We start from the raw sequence: 25,605 nt of genomic DNA on the forward strand, positions 1-25,605 counted from the left end.
CTACTTTTTCTTTGAACCTTTATTTATCTAGGCAAGTCAGTTAAGAACAAATTATTATTTTCAATGACGGCCCTAGGGAACAGTGGGTTAATTTGCCTGTTCAGGGGCAGAACAACTGATTTGTACTTTGTCAGCTCGGGGGTTTGAACTTGCAAGCTTCTGGTTACAAGTCCAACGCTCTAACCACTAGGCTACCCTGCCACCCCTCCAATCTTACTACTAGGCTACCTGCCGCCCCTCCACTCTAACCACTAGGCTACGCTGCCGCCCCTCTACTCTAACCACTAGGCTACCCTGCCGCCCCTCCACTCTAACCACTAGGCTACCCTGCCGCCCCTCCACTCTAACCACTAGGCTACCCTGCCGCCCCTCCACTCTAACCACTAGTCTACCCTGCCGCCCCTCCACTCTAACCACTAGGCTACCCTGCCGCCCCTCCACTCTAACCACTAGGCTACCCTGCCGCCCCTCCACTCTAACCACTAGTCTACCCTGCCGCCCCTCCACTCTAACCACTAGGCTACCCTGCCGCCCCTGCTGAGCGAAGCAAAGTAGGGTCAAACCATTCCCTCCCAACCTCGCCCCCGATCTTTCTCCAGTTATACAATGTTATGAGGCTTAATTAAGTGAACTCAGTTATGGAATTAGCACACCATGCTCCAAATACTAACTGACAGATTAGAAATGGGTGGTTAGGTTTGAGTATAAAGGTCAAAGATGGGCTCCTGGCATGTCAACAAACTGTCCCACCACTCCAGGACAGAAGGAGAGCTGTGTTTGGTGTTGGCTCCTCTCTCCTATCCTCCCTCTCTCCTCTCCTCTCCTCTCCTCTCCTCTCCTCTCCTCTCCTCTCCTCTCCTGTCCTCTCCTATCCTCCCTCTCTCCTCTCCTCTCCTCCCTCTCTCCTCTCATCTCCTCCCTCTCCCCTCTCTCTTCTCCCATCTCTCTCTCCTCTCTCCTCTCCTCCCTCTCTCCTCTCTCCCCTCTCCTCTCCTCTCCTCCCATCTCTTTCTCCTCTCTCCTCTCCCATGCCCTCTCTTCTCCTATGCCCTCTCTTCTCCTCTCTCCTCTGATTGCTGAGGCAAGAGATAACAAAAATATTTTTAAAAAGTCAACTTTTAATATTACCAAAGTTAGGTGAACAATGAGTGAAAAAAAATACATTTTTTGAACAATATTTTTAAGAATATTTGTTATTGTAAAATTCACAGTTTTCAGTGATTCATGAAATAAAACTGGCATAGCTACTCTGATTGAAAAAGAACATTCAGTGGAGTGAAAAATACAATACGAAGAAATGAACAACGACGAAATGTTCAAATGAAAAATAACATGGGCAAATATAATTGAACATCTATAAGGTCCTTGAATTCAGGTGCTCCATGGGGATGTGACAGAATGGTGTATTTACAGAGCTCTGTGGTGCCAGTCGTGTTGGTGCCAGCCGTGTTGGTGCCAGCCGTGTTGGTGCCATCGTGTTGGTGCCATCGTGTTGGTGCAAGCCATGTTGGTGCCAGCCGTGTTGGTGCCAACCATGTTGGTGCCATTCGTGTTGGTGCCAGCCGTGTTGGTGTCTGCCGTGTTGGTGCCAGCCGTGTTGGTGCCAGCCGTGTTGGTGCCATTCATGTTGGTGCCAGCCGTGTTGGTGCCAGCCGTGTTGGTGCCAGCCGTGTTGGTGCCAGCCGTGTTGGTGCCATCGTGTTGGTGCCATCGTGTTGGTGCCAGCAATGTTGGTGCCAGACGTGTTGGTGCCATCGTGTTGGTGCCATCGTGTTGGTGCCATTGTGTTGGCGCCAGCCGTGTTGGTGCCAGCCGTGTTGCTGCCAGCCGTGTTGGTGCCATCGTGTTGGTGCCATCGTGTTGGTGCCAGACGTGTTGGTGCCATTTTGTTGGTGCCAGACGTGTTGGTGCCATCGTGTTGGTGCCAGCCGTGTTGGTGCCAGCCGTGTTGGTGCCATCGTGTTGGTGCCTTCGTGTTGGTGCCATCGTGTTGGTGCCAGACGTGTTGGTGCCAGACGTGTTGGTGCCAGACGTGTTGGTGACAGACGTGTTGGTGCCAGCTGTGTTGGTGTCTGCCGTGTTGGTGCCAGACGTGTTGGTGCCAGACATGTTGGTGCCAGACGTGTTGGTGCCAGCTGTGTTGGTGTCTGCCGTGTTGGTGCCAGCTATGTTGGTGTCTGCCGTCTACCGGGAGGGAAAGCCACTCAAATACTCATCTTCAATGACCCCTTCAATGTGAACACCAATATATTGAGCCCTTCAATGTGAACACCAATATAATGAGCCCTTCAATGTGAACACCAATATAATGAGCTCTTCAATGTGAACACCAATATAATGAGCCCTTCAATGTGAACACCAATATAATGAGCCCTTCAATGTGAACACCAATATAATGAGCTCTTCAATATGAACACCAATATAATGAGCCCTTCAATGTGAACACCAATATAATGAGCCCTTCAATGTGAACACCAATATAATGAGCCCTTCAATATGAACACCAATATAATGAGCCTTCAATGTGAACACCAATATAATGAGCCCTTCAATGTGAACACCAATATAATGAGCTCTTCAATATGAACACCAATATAATGAGCCCTTCAATGTGAACACCAATATAATGAGCCCTTCAATGTGAACACCAATATAATGAGCCCTTCAATATGAACACCAATATAATGAGCCTTCAATATGAACACCAATATAATGAGCCCTTCAATATGAACACCAATATAATGAGCCTTCAATATGAACACCAATATAATGAGCCCTTCAATATGAACACCAATATAATGAGCCCTTCAATATGAACACCAATATAATGAGCCCTTCAATATGAACACCAATATAATGAGCCCTTCAATATGAACACCAACGCAAAAACCACAATATTCAAACGAAAATGGACAACAACACGATGTGCGTGTTGTACCTGACGTAAGTGGGTCCTACAGCTTCCACTTTTTTTTTTTACCTTAAAAAAACAAACACACATCTCATTGTTTTACTTCTTTATCTTCTCCACGTTGTTGTTGATGTTGTTGTTGTTGTTGTTGTTCTCTTTCCTCAGCGCTCGTGGGATGATCTTCTTCTGGACAAATAGTCTCTGGAGGAACTTGTCTGAGAGACTCAGAGGGAAATAACTATAAACGAAGTTCATGAGGCCCACGCCGGGCCCAGCGTAGTATCGGACCAGGGGCCTGGGGGAGAGCAGCGCCTCGCTGATGGTGTTGATGACTGGTGACAGGTCCTCGTTAGCCGACTGGGCGAAGTGTTGGAAGAGCTCCTTGGTCTCGTGCGTGTAGTCTTCCCCGTACTCCTCCAGCAGGCCTGTGGACAGGTTGTGGATCAGGCTCTTGTACTGATTCTCCCAGTACTCCTGGTTACCGGACTGACCTGGGATCAGAGGATATAGAGGGTTTGAGTTAACAGGGAGTTTCCTTTACACCGTAGGTTCTCTATCTTATTCCAGTACTCCTGGTTAATGGACTGACCTGGGATCAGAGGATATAGAGGGTTTGAGTTAACAGGGAGTTTCCTTTACACCGTAGGTTCTCTACCTTATTCCAGTACTCCTGGTTAATGGACTGACCTGGGATCAGAGGATATAGAGGGTTTGAGTTAACAGGGAGTTTCCTTTACACCGTAGGTTCTCTACCTTATTCCAGTACTCCTGGTTAATGGACTGACCTGGGATCAGAGGATATAGAGGGTTTGAGTTAACAGGGAGTTTCCTTTACACCGTAGGTTCTCTATCTTATTCCAGTACTCCTGGTTAATGGACTGACCTGGGATCAGAATATATAAAGGACTGAGTTAGTTTAAATTTAGAGCATGATTTAATACGTAGGTAAGAGCAATACATCATATTTGCCTCTAATAAGGTGCTAATAACATGCTAATAAGGCGCTAATAACATGCTAATAAGGTGCTAATAACATGCTAATAAGGTGCAAATAACATGCGAATACGGTGCTAATAACATGCTAATAAGGTGCTAATAACATGCTAATACGGTGCTAATAACATGCTAATGAGACGCAAATAAGGTGCTAATAACATGCTAATAAGGCGCTAATAACATGCTAATAAGGTGCTAATAAGGTGCTAATGAATGGCTAATATGGTGCTAATAACATGCTAATAAGACACAAATAAGGTGCTAATAACATGCTAATACGGTGCTAATAACATGCTAATAATGTGCCAATAACATGCTAATAAGGTGCTAATAACATGCTAATAACATGCTAATAATGTGCTAATAACATGCTAATAAGGTGCTAATAACATGCTAATAAGGTGCTCATCTAGTTCCACACATGGCGAGCCAATCAGAAGAGACAGATTGAGGTACACCATGTGGTCACTCTACAATAAACGGGATGTAAATTACACACTATTACATCATCGTTGCTGCTATTAGCATGAAATGATGTTTGTAACATGTAAAAACAAATGTTTGTCTTGGTTCACAAATGGTAATCGGCATAATGAGTGTATAAATAAAGATTTACAGTGTTACAACCAATCAACATCACATGTGACAGCTGCACTTCCTGTGTGGCTCTGTAGAGATATATATCTATCCCAGGGTCTAATACCACCAGATATATCTACACAGACTATATACAGGTCTGTGTTGTTCTGTAGAGATATCTATCTATCCCAGGGTCTAACACCACCAGATATATCTACACAGACTATATACAGGTCTGTGTGGCCCTGTAGAGATATCTATCTATCCCAGGGTCTAATACCACCAGATATATCTACACAGACTATATACAGGTCTGTGTGGCTCTGTAGAGATATCTATCTATCTATCCCAGGGTCTAACACCACCAGATATATCTACACAGACTATATACAGGTCTGTGTTGTTCTGTAGAGATATCTATCTATCCCAGGGTCTAATACCACCAGATATATCTACACAGACTATATACAGGTCTGTGTGGCTCTGTAGAGATATCTATCTATCTATCCCAGGGTCTAACACCACCAGATATATCTACACAGACTATATACAGGTCTGTGTTGTTCTGTAGAGATATCTATCTATCCCAGGGTCTAATACCACCAGATATATCTACACAGACTATATACAGGTCTGTGTTGTTCTGTAGAGATATCTATCTATCTATCCCAGGGTCTAACACCACCAGATATATCTACACAGACTATATACAGGTCTGTGTTGTTCTGTAGAGATATCTATCTATCCCAGGGTCTAACACCACCAGATATATCTACACAGACTATATACAGGTCTGTGTGGCTCTGTAGAGATATCTATCTATCCCAGGGTCTAACACCACCAGATATATCTACACAGACTATATACAGGTCTCTGGTTTCCATAGTACTCTAGAGGTCAGAGTGTGAACCACTCCGTATTCAGGAAACCGCTGCCAGACAGCTAGTTGTACACGAATGAGATCAGAGGCCGGTATCCACGACAACACACAGCTACAGTAAATAAAGATCAAACATCAGCGGAATCAAACTGCATGTTTCAAATCTTAACTGCCCAAAAAGGGCCGTTATTTCATGTTCATATTCTAGATCTTTTAAAGCGCTCGTCTCCCTTCGTTTCCACTCCTCTAGTCCCCATCCTGTCTAGCATCTCTCTGGCGTTAGTCCCCATCCCATCTAGCATCTCTCTGGCGTTACTCCCCATCCCGTCTAGTATCTCTCTGGCGTTAGTCCCCATCCCATCTAGCATCTCTCTGGCGTTAGTCCCCATCCCATCTAGCATCTCTCTGGCGTTAGTCCCCATCCCATCTAGCATCTCTCTGGCATTAGTCCCCATCCCATCTAGCATCTCTCTGGCGTTAGTCCCGATCCCGTCTAGCATCTCTCTGGCGTTAGTCCCCATCCTCTCTAGCATCTCTCTGGCGTTAGTCCCCATCCCATCTAGCATCTCTCTGGCGTTAGTCCCCATCCCATCTAGCATCTCTCTGGTGTTAGTCCCCATCCCATCTAGCATCTCTCTGGCATTAGTCCCCATCCCATCTAGCATCTCTCTGGCGTTAGTCCCCATCCTCTCTAGCATCTCTCTGGCGTTAGTCCCCATCCCATCTAGCATCTCTCTGGCGTTAGTCCCCATCCCATCTAGCATCTCTCTGGCGTTAGTCCCCATCCCATCTAGCATCTCTCTGGCGTTAGTCCCCATCCCATCTAGCATCTCTCTGGCATTAGTTCCCATCCCATCTAGCATCTCTCTGGCGTTAGTCCCCATCCCATCTAGCATCTCTCTGGCGTTAGTCCCCATCCCATCTAGCATCTCTCTGGCGTTAGTCCCCATCCCATCTAGCATCTCTCTGGCATTAGTCCCCATCCCATGTGTTGGATGTGACAACTTTTGCATATTCCCCTGCCACTGTGTGTTACACCCAAACCCTTCCCCCTGCTCCCCCAGGTTCCCCTCACCTATCTAGTATGAGAAGAGTAGAATGGTGGATGCAAGAACCCTGACCCCTGACCCCTAACTTCTGACCTCTAACCTTTAACCCTTACCTGTCTTGTATGAGGACGGTAGTATGATGGACACTTTGATCCCACAGTGTTCCAGCTATAACCCTAACCCCTAACCTCTGACCTCTGACCCTCACCTGTCTTGTATGAGGATGGCAGTATGGTGGACACTTTGACCCCCCAGGGTTCCATTTCGTGGCGCAGTGTGTTGATGAACAGGTTGAGAGCTGCCTTGGAGGCTCCGTACGCTGCTAGACAGGGGAACGGCTGCTCTCCTGGAGGGACACAGAGGGAGAGAGAGAGATACAGAGATAGACAGAGAGATAGAGAGACAGAGAGAGAGAGACAGAGAGAGAGAGAGAGACAGAGAGAGACAGACAGAGATACAGAGAGAGACAGACAGAGATACAGAGAGATAGAGAGAGAGAGAGAGACAGACAGAGATACAGAGAGAGACAGACAGAGATACAGAGAGATAGAGAGAGAGAGAGAGACAGAGAGAGAGAGAGAAAGAGAGAGAGAGGGAGACAGAGCGAGACAGGGATAGACAGAGAGAGACAGAGACAGAGAGAGACAGAGAGAGACAGAGAGAGAGAGAAAGACAGAGAGAGGGAGACAGAGCGAGACAGGGAGAGACAGAGGGAGACAGAGACAGAGAGAGACAGAGAGAGACAGAGAGAGAGAAAGAGACAGAGAGAGAGAGAGAGACAGAGAGAGAGAGAGAGACAGAGAGAGACAGACAGAGATACAGAGAGAGACAGACAGAGATACAGAGAGATAGAGAGAGAGAGAGAGACAGAGAGAGAGAGAGAAAGAGAGAGAGAGGGAGACAGAGCGAGACAGGGAGAGACAGAGGGAGACAGAGACAGAGAGAGACAGAGAGAGACAGAGAGAGAGAGAAAGACAGAGAGAGGGAGACAGAGCGAGACAGGGAGAGACAGAGGGAGACAGAGACAGAGAGAGACAGAGAGAGACAGAGAGAGAGAAAGAGACAGAGAGAGAGAAAGAGAGACAGAGAGAGAGATAGAGAGACAGAGAGAGAGAGACAGAGAGAGAGCGACAGAGAGACAGAGAGAGACAGATAGAGATATAGAGAGAGACAGACAGAGATACAGAGAGACAGAGAGAGAGAGAGACAGAGAGAGAGCAAGAAAGAGACAGAGAGAGGGAGACAGAGCGAGACAGGGAGAGACAGAGGGAGACAGAGACAGATAGAGACAGAGAGAGACAGAGAGAGACAGAGGGACCACAACGTCAGTATTTAATATATCTAAATAGATAATTGTTTCAGAGGGTTGAAGGGACGTGTTTATCCTACATGTTAACTATTTCCTCGAGTCATATCACGTTTTATTATCTTAAAAGTACTGATAAAATGTAAGTTACGCACTTTGCCCTTCGATTAATGCTTATTTTATATGGACAACATTAAAAGACGTCAGTAAAGATAAGAAAAGAACACTGGTTCATACATATGGAGGAGGAGGTGGAGGAGGTGGAGGAGGAGGTGGAGGAGAAGGAGAAGGAGGAGGTGGAGCAGGAGGAGGAGGAGGAGGAGGAGGTGGAGGAGGAGGTGGAGGAGGAGGAGGAGGTGGAGGAGGAGGTGGTGGAGGAGGTGGAGGAGGGGGTGGAGGAAGTGGAGGTGGAGGAGGAGGTGGAGGAGGAGGTGGGGGAGGAGGAGGTGGAGGAAGTGGAGGTGGAGGAGGAGGTGGAAGAAGTGGAGGTGGAGGAGGAGGTGGAGGAAGTGGAGGTGGAGGAGGTGGTGGAGGAGGAGGTGGTGGAAGTGGAGGTAGAGGAGGAGGTGGTGGAGGAGGAGGTGGAGGAAGTGGAGGTGGAGGAGGAAGTGGAAGAAGTGGAGGTGGAGGAGGAGGTGGAGGAAGTGGAGGTGGAGGAGGTGGAGAAGGAGGGGGTGGAGGAAGTGGAGGTGGAGGTGGAGGAGGAGGTGGAGGAAGTGGAGGTGGAGGAGGAAGTGGTGGAGGAGGAAGTGGAGGAAGTGGAGGTGGAGGAGGAGGTGGAGGAAGTGGAGGTGGAGGAGGTGGAGGAGGAGGAGGAGGAGAAGGAGGGGGTGGAGGAAGTGGAGGTGGAGGTGGAGGAGGAGGTGGAGGAGGAGGTGGAGGAAGTGGAGGTGGAGGAGGAAGTGGTGGAGGAGGAAGTGGAGGAAGTGGAGGTGGAGGAGGAGGTGGAGGAGAAGTTGGAGGAAGTGGAGGTGGAGGAGGAGGTGGTGGAGGAGGAGGTGGAATAAGTGGAGGTGGAGGAGGAGGTGGAATAAGTGGAGGTGGAGGAAGTGGAGGTGGAGGAGGAGGAGGTGGAGGAGGAGGAGGTGGAGGAGGTGGTGGAGGAGGAGGTGGTGGAGGAGGTGGAGGTGGAGGAAGTGGAGGTGAGGGAGGAGGAGGTGGTGGAGGAGGAGGTGGTGGAGGAGGAGGTGGAGGAGGAGGTGGAAGAAGTGGAGGTAGAGGAGGAGGAGGAGGAGGTGGAGGTGGTGGAGGTGGAGGTGGAAGAAGTGGAGGTGGAGGAGGAGGAGGAGGAGGAGGAGGAGGTGGAGGTGGAGGAGGTGGAGGAGGTGGAAGAAGAGGTGGAGGTGGAGGTGGTGGAGGTGGTGGAGGAGGTGGAGGAGGAGGTGGAAGAAGTGGAGGTGGAGGTGGAGGAGGAGGAGGAGGAGGAGGTGGAGGTGGAGGTGGAAGAAGTGGAGGTGGAGGTGGAGGAGGAGGAGGAGGAGGAGGAGGAGGTGGAGGTGGAGGAGGTGGAGGAGGTGGAAGAAAAGGAGAGGGGGAGGAGGAGGTGGAGGAAGAGGATAGTATTGAAACAGCTCTGATTGGTTGGTATAAGGATGGTAGTATTGAGACAGCTCTGATTGGTTGCTATTGGGATGGTATTATTGACACAGCTCTGATTGGTTGCTATAGGGATGGTAGTATTGAGACAGCTCTGATTAGTTGCTATTGGGATGGTATTATTGACACAGCTCTGATTGGTTGCTATAGGGATGGTAGTATTGAGACAGCTCTGATTAGTTGCTATTGGGATGGTATTATTGACACAGCTCTGATTGGTTGCCATAGGGATGGTATTATTGAGACAGCTCTGATTGGTTGCTATTGGGATGGTATTATTGACACAGCTCTGATTGGTGGCATCACAGGACTTTTTGGGTGATGTCATGTAGCAGTTGGGGTCGAGAGCCCTGCCCTGCAGGATAGTATCTCTCCAGGAACAGGGTTGGAGAGCCCTGCCCTACAGGATAGTATCTCTCCAGGAACAGGGTTGGAGAGCCCTGCCCTACAGGATAGTATCTCTCCAGGAACAGGGTTGGAGAGCCCTGCCCTACAGGACAGTATCTCTCCAGGAACAGGGTTGGAGAGCCCTGCCCTACAGGACAGTATCTCTCCAGGAACAGAGTTGGAGAGCCCTGCCCTACAGGACAGGATCTCTCCAGGAACAGGGTTGGAGAGCCCTGTCCTACAGGACAGTATCTCTCCAGGAACAGGGTTGGAGGGCCCTGCCCTACAGGACAGTATCTCTCCAGGAACAGGGTTGGAGAGCCCTGCCCTACAGGACAGTATCTCTCCAGGAACAGAGTTGGAGAGCCCTGTTCTACAGGACAGGATCTCTCCAGGAACAGAGTTGGAGAGCCCTGCCCTACAGGACAGTATCTCTCCAGGAACAGGGTTGGAGAGCCCTGCCCTACAGGACAGTATCTCTCCAGGAATAGCATTGGAGAGCCCTGCCCTACAGGACAGTATCTCTCCAGGAACAGAGTTGGAGAGCCCTGCCCTACAGGACAGTATCTCTCCAGGAACAGGGTTGGAGAGCCCTGCCCTACGGGACAGTATCTCTCCAGGAACAGGGTTGGAGAGCCCTGCCCTACAGGACATAATCTCTCCAGGAACAGAGTTGGAGAGCCCTGCCCTACAGGACAGTATCTCTCCAGGAACAGGGTTGGAGAGCCCTGCCCTACGGGACAGTATCTCTCCAGGAACAGGGTTGGAGAGCCCTGCCCTACAGGATAGTATCTCTCCAGGAACAGGGTTGGAGAGCCCTGCCCTACAGGACAGTATCTCTCCAGGAACAGGGTTGGAGAGCCCTGCCCTACAGGACAGTATCTCTCCAGGAACAGAGTTGGAGAGCCCTGCCCTACAGGACAGGATCTCTCCAGGAACAGGGTTGGAGAGCCCTGTCCTACAGGACAGTATCTCTCCAGGAACAGGGTTGGAGAGCCCTGCCCTACAGGACAGTATCTCTCCAGGAACAGGGTTGGAGAGCCCTGCCCTACAGGACAGTATCTCTCCAGGAACAGAGTTGGAGAGCCCTGTTCTACAGGACAGGATCTCTCCAGGAACAGAGTTGGAGAGCCCTGCCCTACAGGACAGTATCTCTCCAGGAACAGGGTTGGAGAGCCCTGCCCTACAGGACAGTATCTCTCCAGGAATAGCATTGGAGAGCCCTGCCCTACAGGACAGTATCTCTCCAGGAACAGAGTTGGAGAGCCCTGCCCTACAGGACAGTATCTCTCCAGGAACAGGGTTGGAGAGCCCTGCCCTACGGGACAGTATCTCTCCAGGAACAGGGTTGGAGAGCCCTGCCCTACAGGACATCATCTCTCCAGGAACAGAGTTGGAGAGCCCTGCCCTACAGGACAGTATCTCTCCAGGAACAGGGTTGGAGAGCCCTGCCCTACGGGACAGTATCTCTCCAGGAACAGGGTTGGAGAGCCCTGCCCTACAAGACAGTATCTCTCCAGGAACAGAGTTGGAGAGCCCTGCCCTACAGGACAGTATCTCTCCAGGAACAGGGTTGGAGAACCCTGCCCTACAGGACAGTATCTCTCCAGGAACAGGGTTGGAGAGCCCTGGTGTAGGGATACTCTCCAGGAACAGGGTTGGAGAGCCCTGGTGTAGGGATACTCTCCAGGAACAGGGTTGGAGAGCCCTGCCCTACAGGACAGGATCTTGTTAGCACTATTATTTAGCTTCGCGTTTAGTTTGGTATTTTGTTGTTTTAGTTCGGTGATCATTTAATAAAGGAAGGAAAATGTACACCCATCACGCTGCACCATGGTCCACTCACAACTGGTTTACGCCCCTGAACGCTGCACCATGGTCCACTCACAACTGGTTTACTCCCCTGAACGCTGCACCATGGTCCACTCACAACTGGTTTACGCCCCTGAACGCTGCACCATGGTCCACTCACAACTGGTTTACTCCCCTGAACGCTGCACCATGGTCCACTCACAACTGGTTTACTCCCCTGAACGCTGCACCATGGTCCACTCACAACTGGTTTACTCTCCTGAACGCTGCACCATGGTCCACTCACAACTGGTTTACTCTCCTGAACGCTGCACCATGGTCCACTCACAAATGGTTTACGCCCCTGAACGCTGCACCATGGTCCACTCACAACTGGTTTACGCCCCTGAACGTTGTGGAAGGTGTGTGTATGAGTATGTGGTGTATGTGTCATTCACCCCACCTGCAGGGCTGGAGATTGTGACGATGCGTCCCTTGGCCTGACGCAGCAGAGGCAGGAATGTCTTGGTGACGTTCAGAGTCCCAAAGAAGTTCACCTCCATACAGCCACGGTAGTTAGACATCAGAGATAACTCTGCATCCCCGAAGTTAACACATACTCCTGCATTATTCACCAAGCCCCACAGACCTAGAGAGAGAGAGACATATTTCCCTCAGATTACACAGATCCACAAAGAATTTGAAAACAAATCCAATTTTGAAAAACTCCCATATCTACTGGGTGAAATTCCACAGTGTGACATCACAGCAGCAAGATTTGTGACCTGTTGCCACGAGAAAAGGGCAACCAGTGAAGAACACACACCATTGTAAATACAACCCATATTTATGCTTATTTATTTTAGCTTGTGTCCTTTAACCATTTGTACATTGTTAAAACACTGTATATATATATAATATGACATTTGTAATGTCTTTATTGTTTTGAAACTTATGTATGCGTAATGTTTACTGTTAATTTTTTATAGTTTATTTTCACTTCATATATTCACTTTATATATTATCTACCTCACTTGCTTTGGCAATGTTAACACATGTTTCCCATGCCAATAAAGCCCCTTGAATTGAATTGAGAAGGAGAGGGAGAGAGAAGGAGAGACAGATTTATTATTTTGCACATCGTAACACTGTATATATAGCCATGCTATCACATTTGAAATGTATTTATTCTATTGGAACTTTTGTCAGTGTAATTTTCACAGCTTGGTAATTTTTTATTTGACTTGATTTAGTAATGTAAACATATGTTTCCCATGTCAATAAAGCCCTTAAAATGAAAGAAACATTGAATTGATAGGCTGGTACACCAGGGTATATTAGGAGAGAGAGAGATAAAGAGAGAGAGAGAGAGACAGAGAGACAGAGAGACAGAGAGACAGAGAGACAGAGACAGAGAGAGAGAGAGAGAGAGACAGAGAGAGAGAGAGACAGAGAGAGAGAGAGAGAGACAGACAGAGAGAGAGAGAGAGAGAGACAGAGAGACAGAGAGACAGAGACAGGGAGAGACAGAGAGACAGAGACAGAGAGAGAGAGAGAGAGAGAGAGAGAGAGAGAGAGAGACAGAGAGACAGAGACAGGGAGAGACAGAGAGACAGAGACAGAGAGAGAGAGAGAGAGACAGAGAGAGAGAGAGACAGAGAGAGAGAGAGAGAGAGAGAGACAGAGAGAGAGAGAGAGAGAGACAGAGAGAGACAGAGAGACAGAGAGAAAGACAGAGAGAGAGAGAGAGAGAGAGAGAGAGAGAGAGAGAGAGAGAGAGAGAGAGAGAGAGAGAGAGAGAGAGTGGCTGATACACCAGGATCTAAATACTGCCGGTATATATAAATGTAAATCCCAGAGACTAGAGCATCTTGTTTAATCCTCTTCATTAGTCGTAGTGCTAACAGCACCTGGCTCTGTGGTGAGTGTGCTGTTTGCAGCCAAGTGAAACATGAAGCTGACCCTTGATTGCCAGCCAGCCCCCCACACAGCCCACCCAGGAGACAGAGTGTAGGAGAGTGTTTGACCTTTAATTCAAGTTCTTTGATTACATCCTCCTCTGATACACACCCACACTTGTGGCCTCATACAAACCCACACTAGTGGCCTCTCCCTCCCTCTCTCTCTTTCTCTCTTTCACTCTCTCTCTACCATATAGGAGATAGGGTGTCATTAGATCAGTATTCCACTGGTTCCACTGGCTGTTTGGCTGTGTGTGTGGGGGAGGGGGGGGGGGGGGGGTTCCAGCGTCCTTGTGTGTGTGTGTGTGTTCCAGCGTCCTTGTGTGTGTGTGTGGGGGAGGGGGGGGGGTTCCAGCGTCCTTGTGTGTGTGTGTGTGTGTTCCAGCGTCCTTGTGTGTGTGTGTGTGTGTGTTCCAGCATCCTTGTGTGTGTGTGTGGGGGTTCCAGCGTCTTTGTGTGTGTGTGTGTGTGTGTGTTCCAGCGTCCTTGTGTGTGTGTGTGTGTCTTCCAACGTCCTTGTGTGTGTGTGTGTGTGTGTGTGTGTGTGTGTGTTCCAGCGTCCTTGTGTGTGTGTGTGTGTGTTCCAGCATCCTTGTGTGTGTGTGTTCCAGCGTCCTTGTGTGTGTGTGTGTGTGTGTGTGTGTGTGAATACCTGCACGGATATATGTGTGTATGGGGCCCTACGTCTCTTACCTCTGAGGCCCAGTTTGGCCTTGGTGTCTAGAAGAGCCTGATGGACCTGCTGTGGCTGGGTGATGTCCACCTGTAGCAGGGTGAGACGAGGGGAGCAGGTCTTCTGGAGCTCCTTGGCTCCCTCCCCACACAGATCCAACACCGTAGCAAACACCTCAAAACCCTGGGCGTCCAGACGCCGCGCTGCAGCCTTCCCGAAGCCTGTGTCACAGCCTGGGAAGAAAGGGAGGGAGGGAACGGCAGGTCGGTGACTGTGATACTGCTAATCCAAGTCGGGATCATCAAAGGAGATAATCAAAAGCTACTGAAGAGGAGGAGGAGAAGAGAGAGAGAGAGAGAGGGGGAGAGAGATAAAGAGAGAGAGACAGAGAGAGAGAGAGAGAGAGAGATAAAGAGAGAGAGAGAGAGAGAGAGAGAGAGATAAAGAGAGAGAGAGAGAGAGAGAGAGAGAAAGAGAGAGACAGAGAGAGAGAAAGAGAGAGAGAGATAAAGAGAGAGATAAAGAGAGAGAGAGAGCGAGAGAGAGAGAGAGAGAGAGAAGGGAGAGGAGAGAGTGACAGAGAGAGAGATAAAGAGAGAGAGAGAGTGACAGAAAGAGAGAGAGAGAGAGAGAGAGAGAGAGAGAGAGAGAGAAGGGAGAGGAGAGAGAGAGTGACAGAGAGCGAGAGATAAAGAGAGAGAGAGAGAGAGAGAGGAGGGAGAGAGAGGACTGTCGCTTTTTAGCATACATTATGAAATTCTGAAAAGGTGAAATTGCTTTGTCTTGGCTCTTTGTTTTGGGGTTAATGAACTGAACGACTAGAGAGTCGTACGTGGGGTCACGGTCATTCTGTAAACTATGGAAAAACAGGAAAGTAGTCCTTCACATCTCATTCTACAGTACAACTCCAGCCATGACCTTGTGGACCCTAGGCAGCCGTCCTCTCACCATAGAATCAGGGAATCGAATTCAGATCAGGCAGTAGAACCTCTATGCTCTCCACACTATCTACGTTCTACAACAACCAAAACGTTAATGTTGCTCGCTGACCTTTACAAAGATCCACAAATGCATGATATTCCCAAGAAGGAAACATGTACCAAACCAAACATTTGGTGAATCGCTTCACAACAACTATAAAACCACAACTCAATAGAGAGGTAGCTTAATAACTACTATAAAACCACAACTCAATAGAGAGGTAGCTTAATAACTACTATAAAACCACAACTCAATAGAGAGGTAGCTTAATAACTACTATAAAACCACACATCAATAGAGAGGTAGCTTAATAACTACTATAAAACCACACATCAATAGAGAGGTAGCTTAATAACTACTATAAAACCACAACTCAATAGAGAGGTAGCTTAATAACTACTATAAAACCACACATCAATAGAGAGGTAGCTTAATAACTACTATAAAACCACACATCAATAGAGAGGTAGCTTCTGGGACCTTTCTACTCAAAATGTTTTTAAAAAAAATCACAGATTGACGGGTTTAGGATTGTGCTCCGTTTATATGTATGAAAAAGGGGGTCCCTCAGTAGGTGAAATGTCATGGGGGGGGGGGGGGGGGGGGTGATACGAATCTCCTCCCGGCTTCAGTCGCGGTAACAGCCACCGTTTTGACATCAACTGTCTACCGTGGTCTATAAAACACATTTAAATGATCTCTGTTGTTGTCGTTTTTTTTTTTACAAACTTCCTGAAACATCTAAACAGAAGATGGCGCGATAAGCACGCAGGAATGTAGGGATGCAGTGGAACACATGGAGGAGACGGAGGGGAATTGAACTGACTTCACAGCCTTGTTTTTCATTACTGACTGATTACTGGTTAAACTAGGGAACCTTTAACCGAGGAAGTTGACCAATCACTGAGGTTCCGCCTCCCAAATGGCACCCTATTTTCAGATTTAGTGCACTACTTTTAACCGGAGCCCTATATACTCTGGTCCAAAGTAGTGCACTGTATAGGGAATAGGGCTCTGGTCTATAGTAGTGTACTATATAGGGGAATAGGGTGCCATTTTGAGAAGCCTCAGTGATTGGCTCAGCTCTCATGCAGGACGGTGAAAACGAGACTCCTTGTGAACTCAGCCAACCCACGTGGTGTGAAGCAACAGACAGTCCGAGGTTTTCCTCCAAAAAACATACAAGAAAAAAAAACATTTTTTCCCGAAACAAATCACAGCCATTCGGGACACATTTTGTAATAAATATGCACGCGTGTAATTTCTGATACTCACAGAGGGACAATTTCGATCGATTTCAGCAACAACAAGACTTAAAACATTGAACTGGCAGACAGACAGAAACGGATTGGATCCATCTGTGAGACAGTTATAAGGGTCCCAAATGACACCCTATTCCCTATTTGGTGCACTACTTTAGGACCAGAGCCCTATGACAGCCTATTCCCTATATAGTGCACTACTTTGGACCAGAGCCCTATGACAGCCTATTCCCTATATAGTGCACTACTTTAGGACCAGAGCCCTATGACAGCCTATTCCCTATATAGTGCACTACTTTAGGACCAGAGCCCTATGACAGCCTATTCCCTATTTGGTGCACTACTTTGGACCAGAGCCCTATGGCACCCTATTCCCTATATAGTGCACTACTTTAGGACCAGAGCCCTATGACACCCTATTCCCTATATAGTGCACTACTTTAGGACCAGAGCCCTATGGAGATAGGGAGCCATCTGAGAGGCAGACGAGGTCTCCTGGTAACACTTACTGCAGCACTAACAAAGCTGTTGTAAGAGACGCCAAGCCGCACAGCTTGCCTCGCCTCGGCCACAGGGCACACTCCTCCTCTTTCACCTGCATCTCCCTCTCTCCCTGTCTTCCTCTGTCCCTCCTCTCCTTTCACCTTCATCTCCCTCTCTCCCTGTCTTCCTCCCTTCCTCCTCCTCTTTCACCTTCATCTCCCTCTCTCCCTGTCTTCCTCTGTCCCTCCTCCCTTCCTCCTCCTCTTTCACCTTCATCTCCCTCTCTCCCTGTCTTCCTCTGTCCCTCCTCCTCTTTCACCTGCATCTCCCTCTCTCCCTGTCTTCCTCTGTCCCTCCTCCTCCTCTTTCACCTTCCTCTCCCTCTCTCCCTGTCTTCCTCTGTCCCTCCTCTCCTTTCACCTTCATCTCCCTCTCTCTCTGTCTTCCTCTGTCCCTCCTCCTCCTCTTTCACCTTCCTCTCCCTCTCTCCCTGTCTTCCTCTGTCCCTCCTCTCCTTTCACCTTCATCTCCCTCTCTCTCTGTCTTCCTCTGTCCCTCCTCTCCTTTCACCTTCATCTCCCTCTCTCCCTGTCTTCCTCTGTCCCTCCTCCCTTCCTCCTCCTCTTTCACCTTCATCTCCCTCTCTCCCTGTCTTCCTCCCTTCCTCCTCCTCCTCTTTCACCTTCATCTCCCTCTCTCTCTGTCTTCCTCTGTCCCTCCTCCTCCTCTTTCACCTTCATCTCCCTCTCTCCCTGTCTTCCTCTGTCCCTCCTCTCCTTTCACCTTCATCTCCCTCTCTCTCTGTCTTCCTCTGTCCCTCCTCTCCTTTCACCTTCATCTCCCTCTCTCCCTGTCTTCCTCTGTCCCTCCTCTCCTTTCACCTTCATCTCCCTCTCTCCCTGTCTTCCTCTGTCCCTCCTCTCCTTTCACCTTCATCTCCCTCTCTCCCTGTCTTCCTCTGTCCCTCCTCTTCTTTCACCTTCCTCTCCCTCTCTCCCTGTCTTCCTCTGTCCCTCCTCCTCTTTCACCTTCATCTCCCTCTCTCCTTGTCTTCCTCTGTCCCTCCTCCTCCTCTTTCACCTTCATCTCCCTCTCTCCTTGTCTTCCTCTGTCCCTCCTCCTCCTCTTTCACCTTCATCTCCCTCTCTCCCTGTCTTCCTCTGTCCCTCCTCCTCTTTCACCTTCCTCTCCCTCTCTCCCTGTCTTCCTCTGTCCCTCCTCCTCCTCTTTCACCTTCATCTCCCTCTCTCCTTGTCTTCCTCTGTCGCTCCTCCTCTTTCACCTTCCTCTCCCTCTCTCCCTGTCTTCCTCTGTCCCTCCTCCTCCTCTTTCACCTTCATCTCCCTCTCTCCTTGTCTTCCTCTGTCGCTCCTCCTCTTTCACCTTCCTCTCCCTCTCTCCCTGTCTTCCTCTGTCCCTCCTCCTCCTCTTTCACCTTCATCTCCCTCTCTCCTTGTCTTCCTCTGTCGCTCCTCCTCTTTCACCTTCCTCTCCCTCTCTCCCTGTCTTCCTCTGTCCCTCCTCCTCCTCTTTCACCTTCATCTCCCTCTCTCCCTGTCTTCCTCTGTCCCTCCTCCTCTTTCACCTTCATCTCCCTCTCTCCTTGTCTTCCTCTGTCGCTCCTCCTCTTTCACCTTCCTCTCCCTCTCTCCCTGTCTTCCTCTGTCCCTCCTCCTCTTTCACCTTCATCTCCCTCTCTCCTTGTCTTCCTCTGTCGCTCCTCCTCTTTCACCTTCATCTCCCTCTCTCCTTGTCTTCCTCTGTCGCTCCTCCTCTTTCACCTTCCTCTCCCTCTCTCCCTGTCTTCCTCTGTCCCTCCTCCTCCTCTTTCACCTTCATCTCCCTCTCTCCCTGTCTTCCTCTGTCCCTCCTCCTCTTTCACCTTCATCTCCCTCTCTCCTTGTCTTCCTCTGTCCCTCCTCCTCCTCTTTCACCTTCATCTCCCTCTCTCCCTGTCTTCCTCTGTCCCTCCTCCTCTTTCACCTTCATCTCCCTCTCTCCTTGTCTTCCTCTGTCCCTCCTCCTCCTCTTTCACCTTCATCTCCCTCTCTCCCTGTCTTCCTCTGTCCCTCCTCCTCTTTCACCCTTCATCTCCCTCTCTCCCTGTCTTCCTCCCTTCCTCCTCCTCTTTCACCTGCATCTCCCTCTCTCCCTGTCTTCCTCTGTCCCTCCTCCTCCTCTTTCACCTTCCTCTCCCTCTCTCCCTGTCTTCCTCTGTCGCTCCTCCTCTTTCACCTTCCTCTCCCTCTCTCCCTGTCTTCCTCTGTCCCTCCTCCTCCTCTTTCACCTTCATCTCCCTCTCTCCCTGTCTTCCTCTGTCCCTCCTCCTCTTTCACCTTCCTCTCCCTCTCTCCTTGTCTTCCTCTGTCCCTCCTCCTCCTCTTTCACCTTCATCTCCCTCTCTCCCTGTCTTCCTCTGTCCCTCCTCCTCTTTCACCTTCATCTCCCTCTCTCCCTGTCTTCCTCTGTCCCTCCTCCTCTTTCACCTTCATCTCCCTCTCTCTCTGTCTTCCTCTGTCCCTCCTCCCTTCCTCCTCCTCTTTCACCTTCCTCTCCCTCTCTCTCTGTCTTCCTCTGTCTCTCCTCCCTTCCTCCTCCTCTTTCACCTTCCTCTCCCTCTCGCCCTGTCTTCCTCTGTCCCTCCTCTCCTTTCACCTTCATCTCCCTCTCTCCCTGTCTTCCTCCCTTCCTCCTCCTCTTTCACCTGCATCTCCCTCTCTCCCTGTCTTCCTCTGTCCCTCCTCCCTTCCTCCTCCTCTTTCACCTTCATCTCCCTCTCTCCCTGTCTTCCTCTGTCCCTCCTCCTCTTTCACCTGCATCTCCCTCTCTCCTTGTCTTCCTCTGTCCCTCCTCCTCTTTCACCTTCCTCTCCCTCTCTCCCTGTCTTCCTCTGTCCCTCCTCCTCTTTCACCCTTCATCTCCCTCTCTCCCTGTCTTCCTCTGTCCCTCCTCCCTTCCTCCTCCTCTTTCACCTTCATCTCCCTCTCTCCCTGTCTTCCTCTGTCCCTCCTCCCTTCCTCCTCCTCTTTCACCTTCATCTCCCTCTCTCCCTGTCTTCCTCTGTCCCTCCTCCTCTTTCACCTTCATCTCCCTCTCTCCCTGTCTTCCTCTGTCCCTCCTCCCTTCCTCCTCCTCTTTCACCTTCCTCTCCCTCTCTCTCTGTCTTCCTCTGTCCCTCCTCCCTTCCTCCTCCTCTTTCACCTTCCTCTCCCTCTCGCCCTGTCTTCCTCTGTCCCTCCTCTCCTTTCACCTTCATCTCCCTCTCTCCCTGTCTTCCTCTGTCCCTCCTCCCTTCCTCCTCCTCTTTCACCTTCCTCTCCCTCTCTCTCTGTCTTCCTCTGTCCCTCCTCCCTTCCTCCTCCTCTTTCACCTTCCTCTCCCTCTCGCCCTGTCTTCCTCTGTCCCTCCTCTCCTTTCACCCTTCATCTCCCTCTCTCCCTGTCTTCCTCCCTTCCTCCTCCTCTTTCACCTGCATCTCCCTCTCTCCTTGTCTTCCTCTGTCCCTCCTCCTCTTTCACCCTTCATCTCCCTCTCTCCCTGTCTTCCTCCCTTCCTCCTCCTCTTTCACCTTCCTCTCCCTCTCTCCCTGTCTTCCTCTGTCCCTCCTCCCTTCCTCCTCCTCTTTCACCTTCATCTCCCTCTCTCCCTGTCCCTCCTCCCTTCCTCCTCCTATTTCACCTTCATCTCCCTCTCTCCCTGTCTTCCTCTGTCCCTCCTCCTCTTTCACCTTCATCTCCCTCTCTCCCTGTCTTCCTCTGTCCCTCCTCTCCTTTCACCTTCATCTCCCTCTCTCCCTGTCTTCCTCTGTCCCTCCTCCTCTTTCACCTTCATCTCCCTCTCTCCCTGTCTTCCTCCCTTCCTCCTCCTCTTTCACCTTCCTCTCCCTCTCTCCCTGTCTTCCTCTGTCCCTCCTCTTTCACCTTCATCTCCCTCTCTCCCTGTCTTCCTCTGTCCCTCCTCCCTTCCTCCTCCTCTTTCACCTTCATCTCCCTCTCTCCCTGTCTTCCTCTGTCCCTCCTCCTCTTTCACCTTCATCTCCCTCTCTCCCTGTCTTCCTCTGTCCCTCCTCCTCTTTCACCTTCATCTCCCTCTCTCCCTGTCTTCCTCTGTCCCTCCTCCCTTCCTCCTCCCCTCTCACCTGCATCTTGAGTACGGAGAGGCACTGAACAGACACACAGTCTCCAGTGTTAATGACACTTCCATAATCTCCCCTTTCCTCCTCCTCCTTCTTCTCTCCTCTCTCCTATCTCCTCCCTCCTCTCTCCTCTCTCCTCTATCCTCTATCCTATCTCCTCCCTCCTCTCTCCTCCCTACTCATTCCTCCCACCTCCCTCTTCCTCCCTCCCTTCATCTCCCTCCCTTCTCCTCCCTTCATCCCTCGGATGCTCCTACAAACCTGTTATCTCAGTTGAGGGGGGGGGGGGGCTTTATGTCGTGCTGCTTTAAAAACCCTTCTTCCTCTCTTAAAAACAAACAGATAAGGTGTTTTGAGGCTGAGCTCCTCTATAAAGCACTTTGTGAAAACGGCTGATGTAAAAAGTGCTTTAGAAATACATGTGATTGATTGATCTTAGAACAGATCTTAGAACAGATCTTAGAACAGATCTTAGAACAGATCTTAGAACAGATCTTAGTACAGATCTTAGTACAGATCTTAGAACAGATCTTAGAACAGATCGTAGAACAGATCTTAGAACAGATCTTAGTACAGATCTCAGAACAGATCGTAGAACAGATCGTAGAACAGATCGTAGAACAGATCTTAGAACAGATCTTAGTACAGATCTTAGTACAGATCTTAGTACAGATCTTAGTACAGATCTTAGAACAGATCTTAGTACAGATCTTAGATCTTAGAACAGATCTTAGTACAGATCTTAGAACTTAGAACAGATCTTAGAACAGATCTTAGAACAGATCTTAGTACAGATCTTAGAACAGATCTTAGTACAGATCTTAGTACAGATCTTAGTACAGATCTTAGATCTTAGAACAGATCTTAGTACAGATCATAAAACAGATCTTAGAACGGATCTTAGTACAGATCTTAGAACTTAGAACAGATCTTAGTACAGATCTTAGAACTTAGAACAGATCTTAGTACAGATCATAAAACAGATCTTAGAACGGATCTTAGAACAGATCTTAGAACAGATCTTAGAACAGATCTTAGAACAGATCTTAGATCTTAGAACAGATCTTAGAACAGATCTTAGAACAGATCATGTAAACCCATTTAAATCCCTCTTCTCTCTCTCTTGGTCATGTGTCTTGTCCTGCATGTAGGATATGTCTCTAATGGTACCCTATTCCTTATGTAGTGCACTACTTTAGACCAGGGCCATATGGTAGAGCACTACTTTAGACCAGGGCCCTATGGTAGTGTACTACTTTAGAACAGGACCCTATGGTAGTGCACTACTTTAGACCAGGGCCATATGGTAGTGCACTACTTTAGAACAGGGCTCTATGGTAGTGCACTACTTTAGACCAGGAACATATGGTAGTGCACTACTTTAGACCAGGAACATATGGTAGTGCACTACTTTAGACCAGGGCCCTATGGTAGTGCACTACTATCCCGTGTCCTGGCCATGTCCTGGTCGTGTCCTGGCCGTGTCCTATCCCGTGTCCTGGCCATGTCCTGGTCGTGTCCTGGCCGTGTCCTATCCCGTGTCTTGGCCGTGTCCTGGTCGTGTGCTGGCCGTGTCCTCTCCTGTGTCCTATCCCGTGTCCTGGCCGTGTCCTATCCTGTGTCCTGGCCGAGTCCTGGCTGTGTCCTGGCCGTGTCCTGGTCGTGTCCTGGCCGTGTCCTGGCCGTGTCCTATCCTTTGTCCTGGCCATGTCCTGGTCGTGTCCTGGCCGTGTCCTATCCCGTGTCCTGGACATGTCCTGGTCGTGTCCTGGCCGTGTCCTATCCCGTGTCTTGGCCGTGTCCTGGTCGTGTGCTGGCCGTGTCCTCTCCTGTGTCCTATCCCGTGTCCTGGCCGTGTCCTATCCTGTGTCCTGGCCGTGTCCTGGCTGTGTCCTGGCCGTGTCCTGGTCGTGTCCTGGCCGTGTCCTGGCCGTGTCCTATCCTTTGTCCTGGCCATGTCCTGGTCGTGTCCTGGCCGTGTCCTATCCCGTGTCCTATCCCGTGTCCTGGCCATGTCCTGGTCGTGTCCTGTCCGTGTCCTATCCCGTGTCTTGGCCGTGTCCTGGTCGTGTGCTGGCCGTGTCCTCTCCCGTGTCCTATCCCGTGTCCTGGCCGTGTCCTGGCCGTGTCCTATCCCGTGTCCTGGCCGTGTCCTGGCCGTGTCCTGGCCGTGTCCTGGTCGTGTCCTGGCCGTGTCCTGGCCGTGTTCTGGACTTGTCCTGGCTGTGTCCTATCCCGTGTCCTGAACGTGTTCTGGCCGTGTCCTGGTCGTGTCCTGAATGTGTCCTGGCCGTGTCCTATCCCTTGACCTGGCCGTGTCCTGGCCGTGTCCTATCCCTTGACCTGGCCGTGTCCTGGCCGTGTCCTGGCCGTGTCCGATCCCGTGTCCTGGTCGTATCCTGCCCGTATCCTATCCCGTGTCCTGGCCGTGTCCTGGCCGTGTCCTATCCCGTGTCCTGGTCGTGTCCTGGCCGTGTCCTATCCCTTGACCTGACCGTGTCCTGGTCGTGTCCTGGTCATGTCCTATCCTGTGTCCTGGCCATGTCCTATCCCATCCCAATGCCCGTGTCCTGCAGGTACGTAGGTATGTTTTTCCTGTAACTAACACCACCTGGCCGTGTCCTGGTCGTGTCCTGGCCATGTCCTGGCCGTGTCCTGACCGTGTCCTGCAGGTACGTAGGTGTGTATTTCTTGTAACTAACACCACCTGGCAGTGAACAGTGATTATATAAAGAGAATGTACTATTGTGGTGTGTGTGTGTGTGTGTGTGTGTGTGTGTGTGTGTGTGTGTGTGTGTGTGTGTGTGTGTGTGTGTGTGTGTGTGTGTGTGTGTGTGCGCGTGTGTGTGTGGATATTTATGTTATATTTCAGGAAGCAGGTTTCTCTGTATCTCTCTTCTTGGGACTCGGCAACACTGGACCTCCTCCAAGCAAATGAGGGAAGGAGGGAGTCAACAGCCCAGAGCCCAGCTGACTGACGGAGCAGAGCCCAGCCGACTGACGGAGCAGAGAAGGAGAGAGTCAACAGCCCAGAGCCCAGCCGACTGACGGAGCAGGGAAGGAGGGAGTCAACAGCCCAGAGCCCAGCTGACTGACGGAGCAGAGCCCAGCCGACTGACGGAGCAGAGAAGGAGAGAGTCAACAGCTCAGAGCCCAGCCGACTGACGGAGCAGGGAAGGAGGGAGTCAACAGCCCAGAGCCCAGCTGACTGACGGAGCAGAAAGGAGAGAGTCAACAGCCCAGAGCCCAGCCGACTGACGGAGCAGGAAGGAGTGAAGGAGGGAGTCAACAGCCCAGAGCCCAGCTGACTGACGGAGCAGGAAGGAGTGAAGGAGGGAGTCAACAGTCCAGAGCCCAGCTGACTGACGGAGCAGGGAAGGAGTGAAGGAGGGAGTCAACAGCCCAGAGCCCAGCTGACTGACGGAGCAGAGAAGGAGGGAGTCAACAGCCCAGAGCCCACTTGACTGACGGAGCAGAGAAGGAGGGAGTCAACAGCCCAGAGCCCAGCTGACTGACGGAGCAGAGAAGGAGGGAGTCAACAGCCCAGAGCCCAGCTGACTGACGGAGCAGGAAGAAGTGAAGGAAGGAGTCAACAGCCCAGAGCCCAGCTGACTGACGGAGCAGGAAGGAGTGAAGGAGAGAGTCAACAGCCCAGAGCCCAGCCGACTGACGGAGCAGAGAAGGAGAGAGTCAACAGCCCAGAGCCCAGCCGACTGACGGAGCAGAGAAGGAGAGAGTCAACAGCCCAGAGCCCAGCCGACTGACGGAGCAGGGAAGGAGGGAGTCAACAGCCCAGAGCCCAGCTGACTGACGGAGGAGAAAGGAGTGAAGGAGGGAGTCAACAGCCCAGAGCCCAGCCAACTGACGGAGCAGGAAGGAGTGAAGGAGGGAGTCAACAGCCCAGAGCCCAGCCAACTGACGGAGCAGGAAGGAGTGAAGGAGGGAGTCAACAGCCCAGAACCCAGCCGACTGACGGAGCAGGGAAGGAGTGAAGGAGGGAGTCAACAGCCCAGAACCCAGCTGACTGACGGAGCAGGAAGGAGTGAAGGAGGGAGTCAACAGCCCAGAGCCAAGCCGACTGACGGAGCAGGGAAGGAGTGAAGGAGGGAGTCAACAGCCCAGAGCCCAGCCGACTGACGGAGCAGGAAGGAGTGAAGGAAGGAGTCAACAGCCCAGAGCCCAGCTGACTGACGGAGCAGAGAAGGAGAGAGTCAACAGCCCAGAGCCCAGCCGACTGACGGAGCAGGGAAGGAGGGAGTCAACAGCCCAGAGCCCAGCTGACTGACAGAGCAGGAAGGAGTGAAGGAGGGAGTCAACAGCCCAGAGCCCAGCCGACTGACGGAGCAGAGAAGGAGAGAGTCAACAGCCCAGAGCCCAGCCGACTGACGGAGCAGAGAAGGAGGGAGTCAACAGCCCAGAGCCCAGCTGACTGACGGAGCAGGGAAGGAGTGAAGGAGGGAGTCAACAGCCCAGAGCCCAGCCAACTGACGGAGCAGGAAGGAGTGAAGGAGGGAATCAACAGCCCAGAGCCCAGCCGACTGACGGAGCAGAGAAGGAGTGAAGGAGGGAGTCAACAGCCCAGAGCCCAGCCGACTGACGGAACAGGAAGGAGAGA

General features: G+C 50.7%; 1 protein-coding gene across 6 annotated transcripts in view; it reads right to left on the bottom strand.

The window, feature by feature from the left end:
* Positions 1-1,100: 1,100 nt before the first annotated feature.
* hsd11b2 (hydroxysteroid 11-beta dehydrogenase 2) overlaps positions 1,101-25,605 on the bottom strand; it is a 51,166-nt gene continuing 26,661 nt past the window's right edge. The window contains exons 2-6 of one of the 6 annotated variants that reach the window (XR_016492126.1): positions 14,150-14,362; positions 11,959-12,144; positions 6,624-6,761; positions 2,981-3,500; positions 1,101-2,184 (exon numbers count right to left, since the gene is read on the bottom strand). Coding sequence is in view for 5 of the 6 variants with exons in the window: in XM_090221596.1 (XP_090077722.1) it covers positions 3,011-3,402; positions 6,624-6,761; positions 11,959-12,144; positions 14,150-14,362 (929 nt within the window). In the remaining variant the exon portion in view is untranslated. 6 annotated transcript variants of the gene reach the window in all.

Source organism: Oncorhynchus mykiss, chromosome 26 (assembly GCF_057628025.1).
Source record: "Oncorhynchus mykiss isolate SJ-2025 chromosome 26, ASM5762802v1, whole genome shotgun sequence".
Lineage (NCBI taxonomy): Eukaryota > Metazoa > Chordata > Actinopteri > Salmoniformes > Salmonidae > Oncorhynchus > Oncorhynchus mykiss.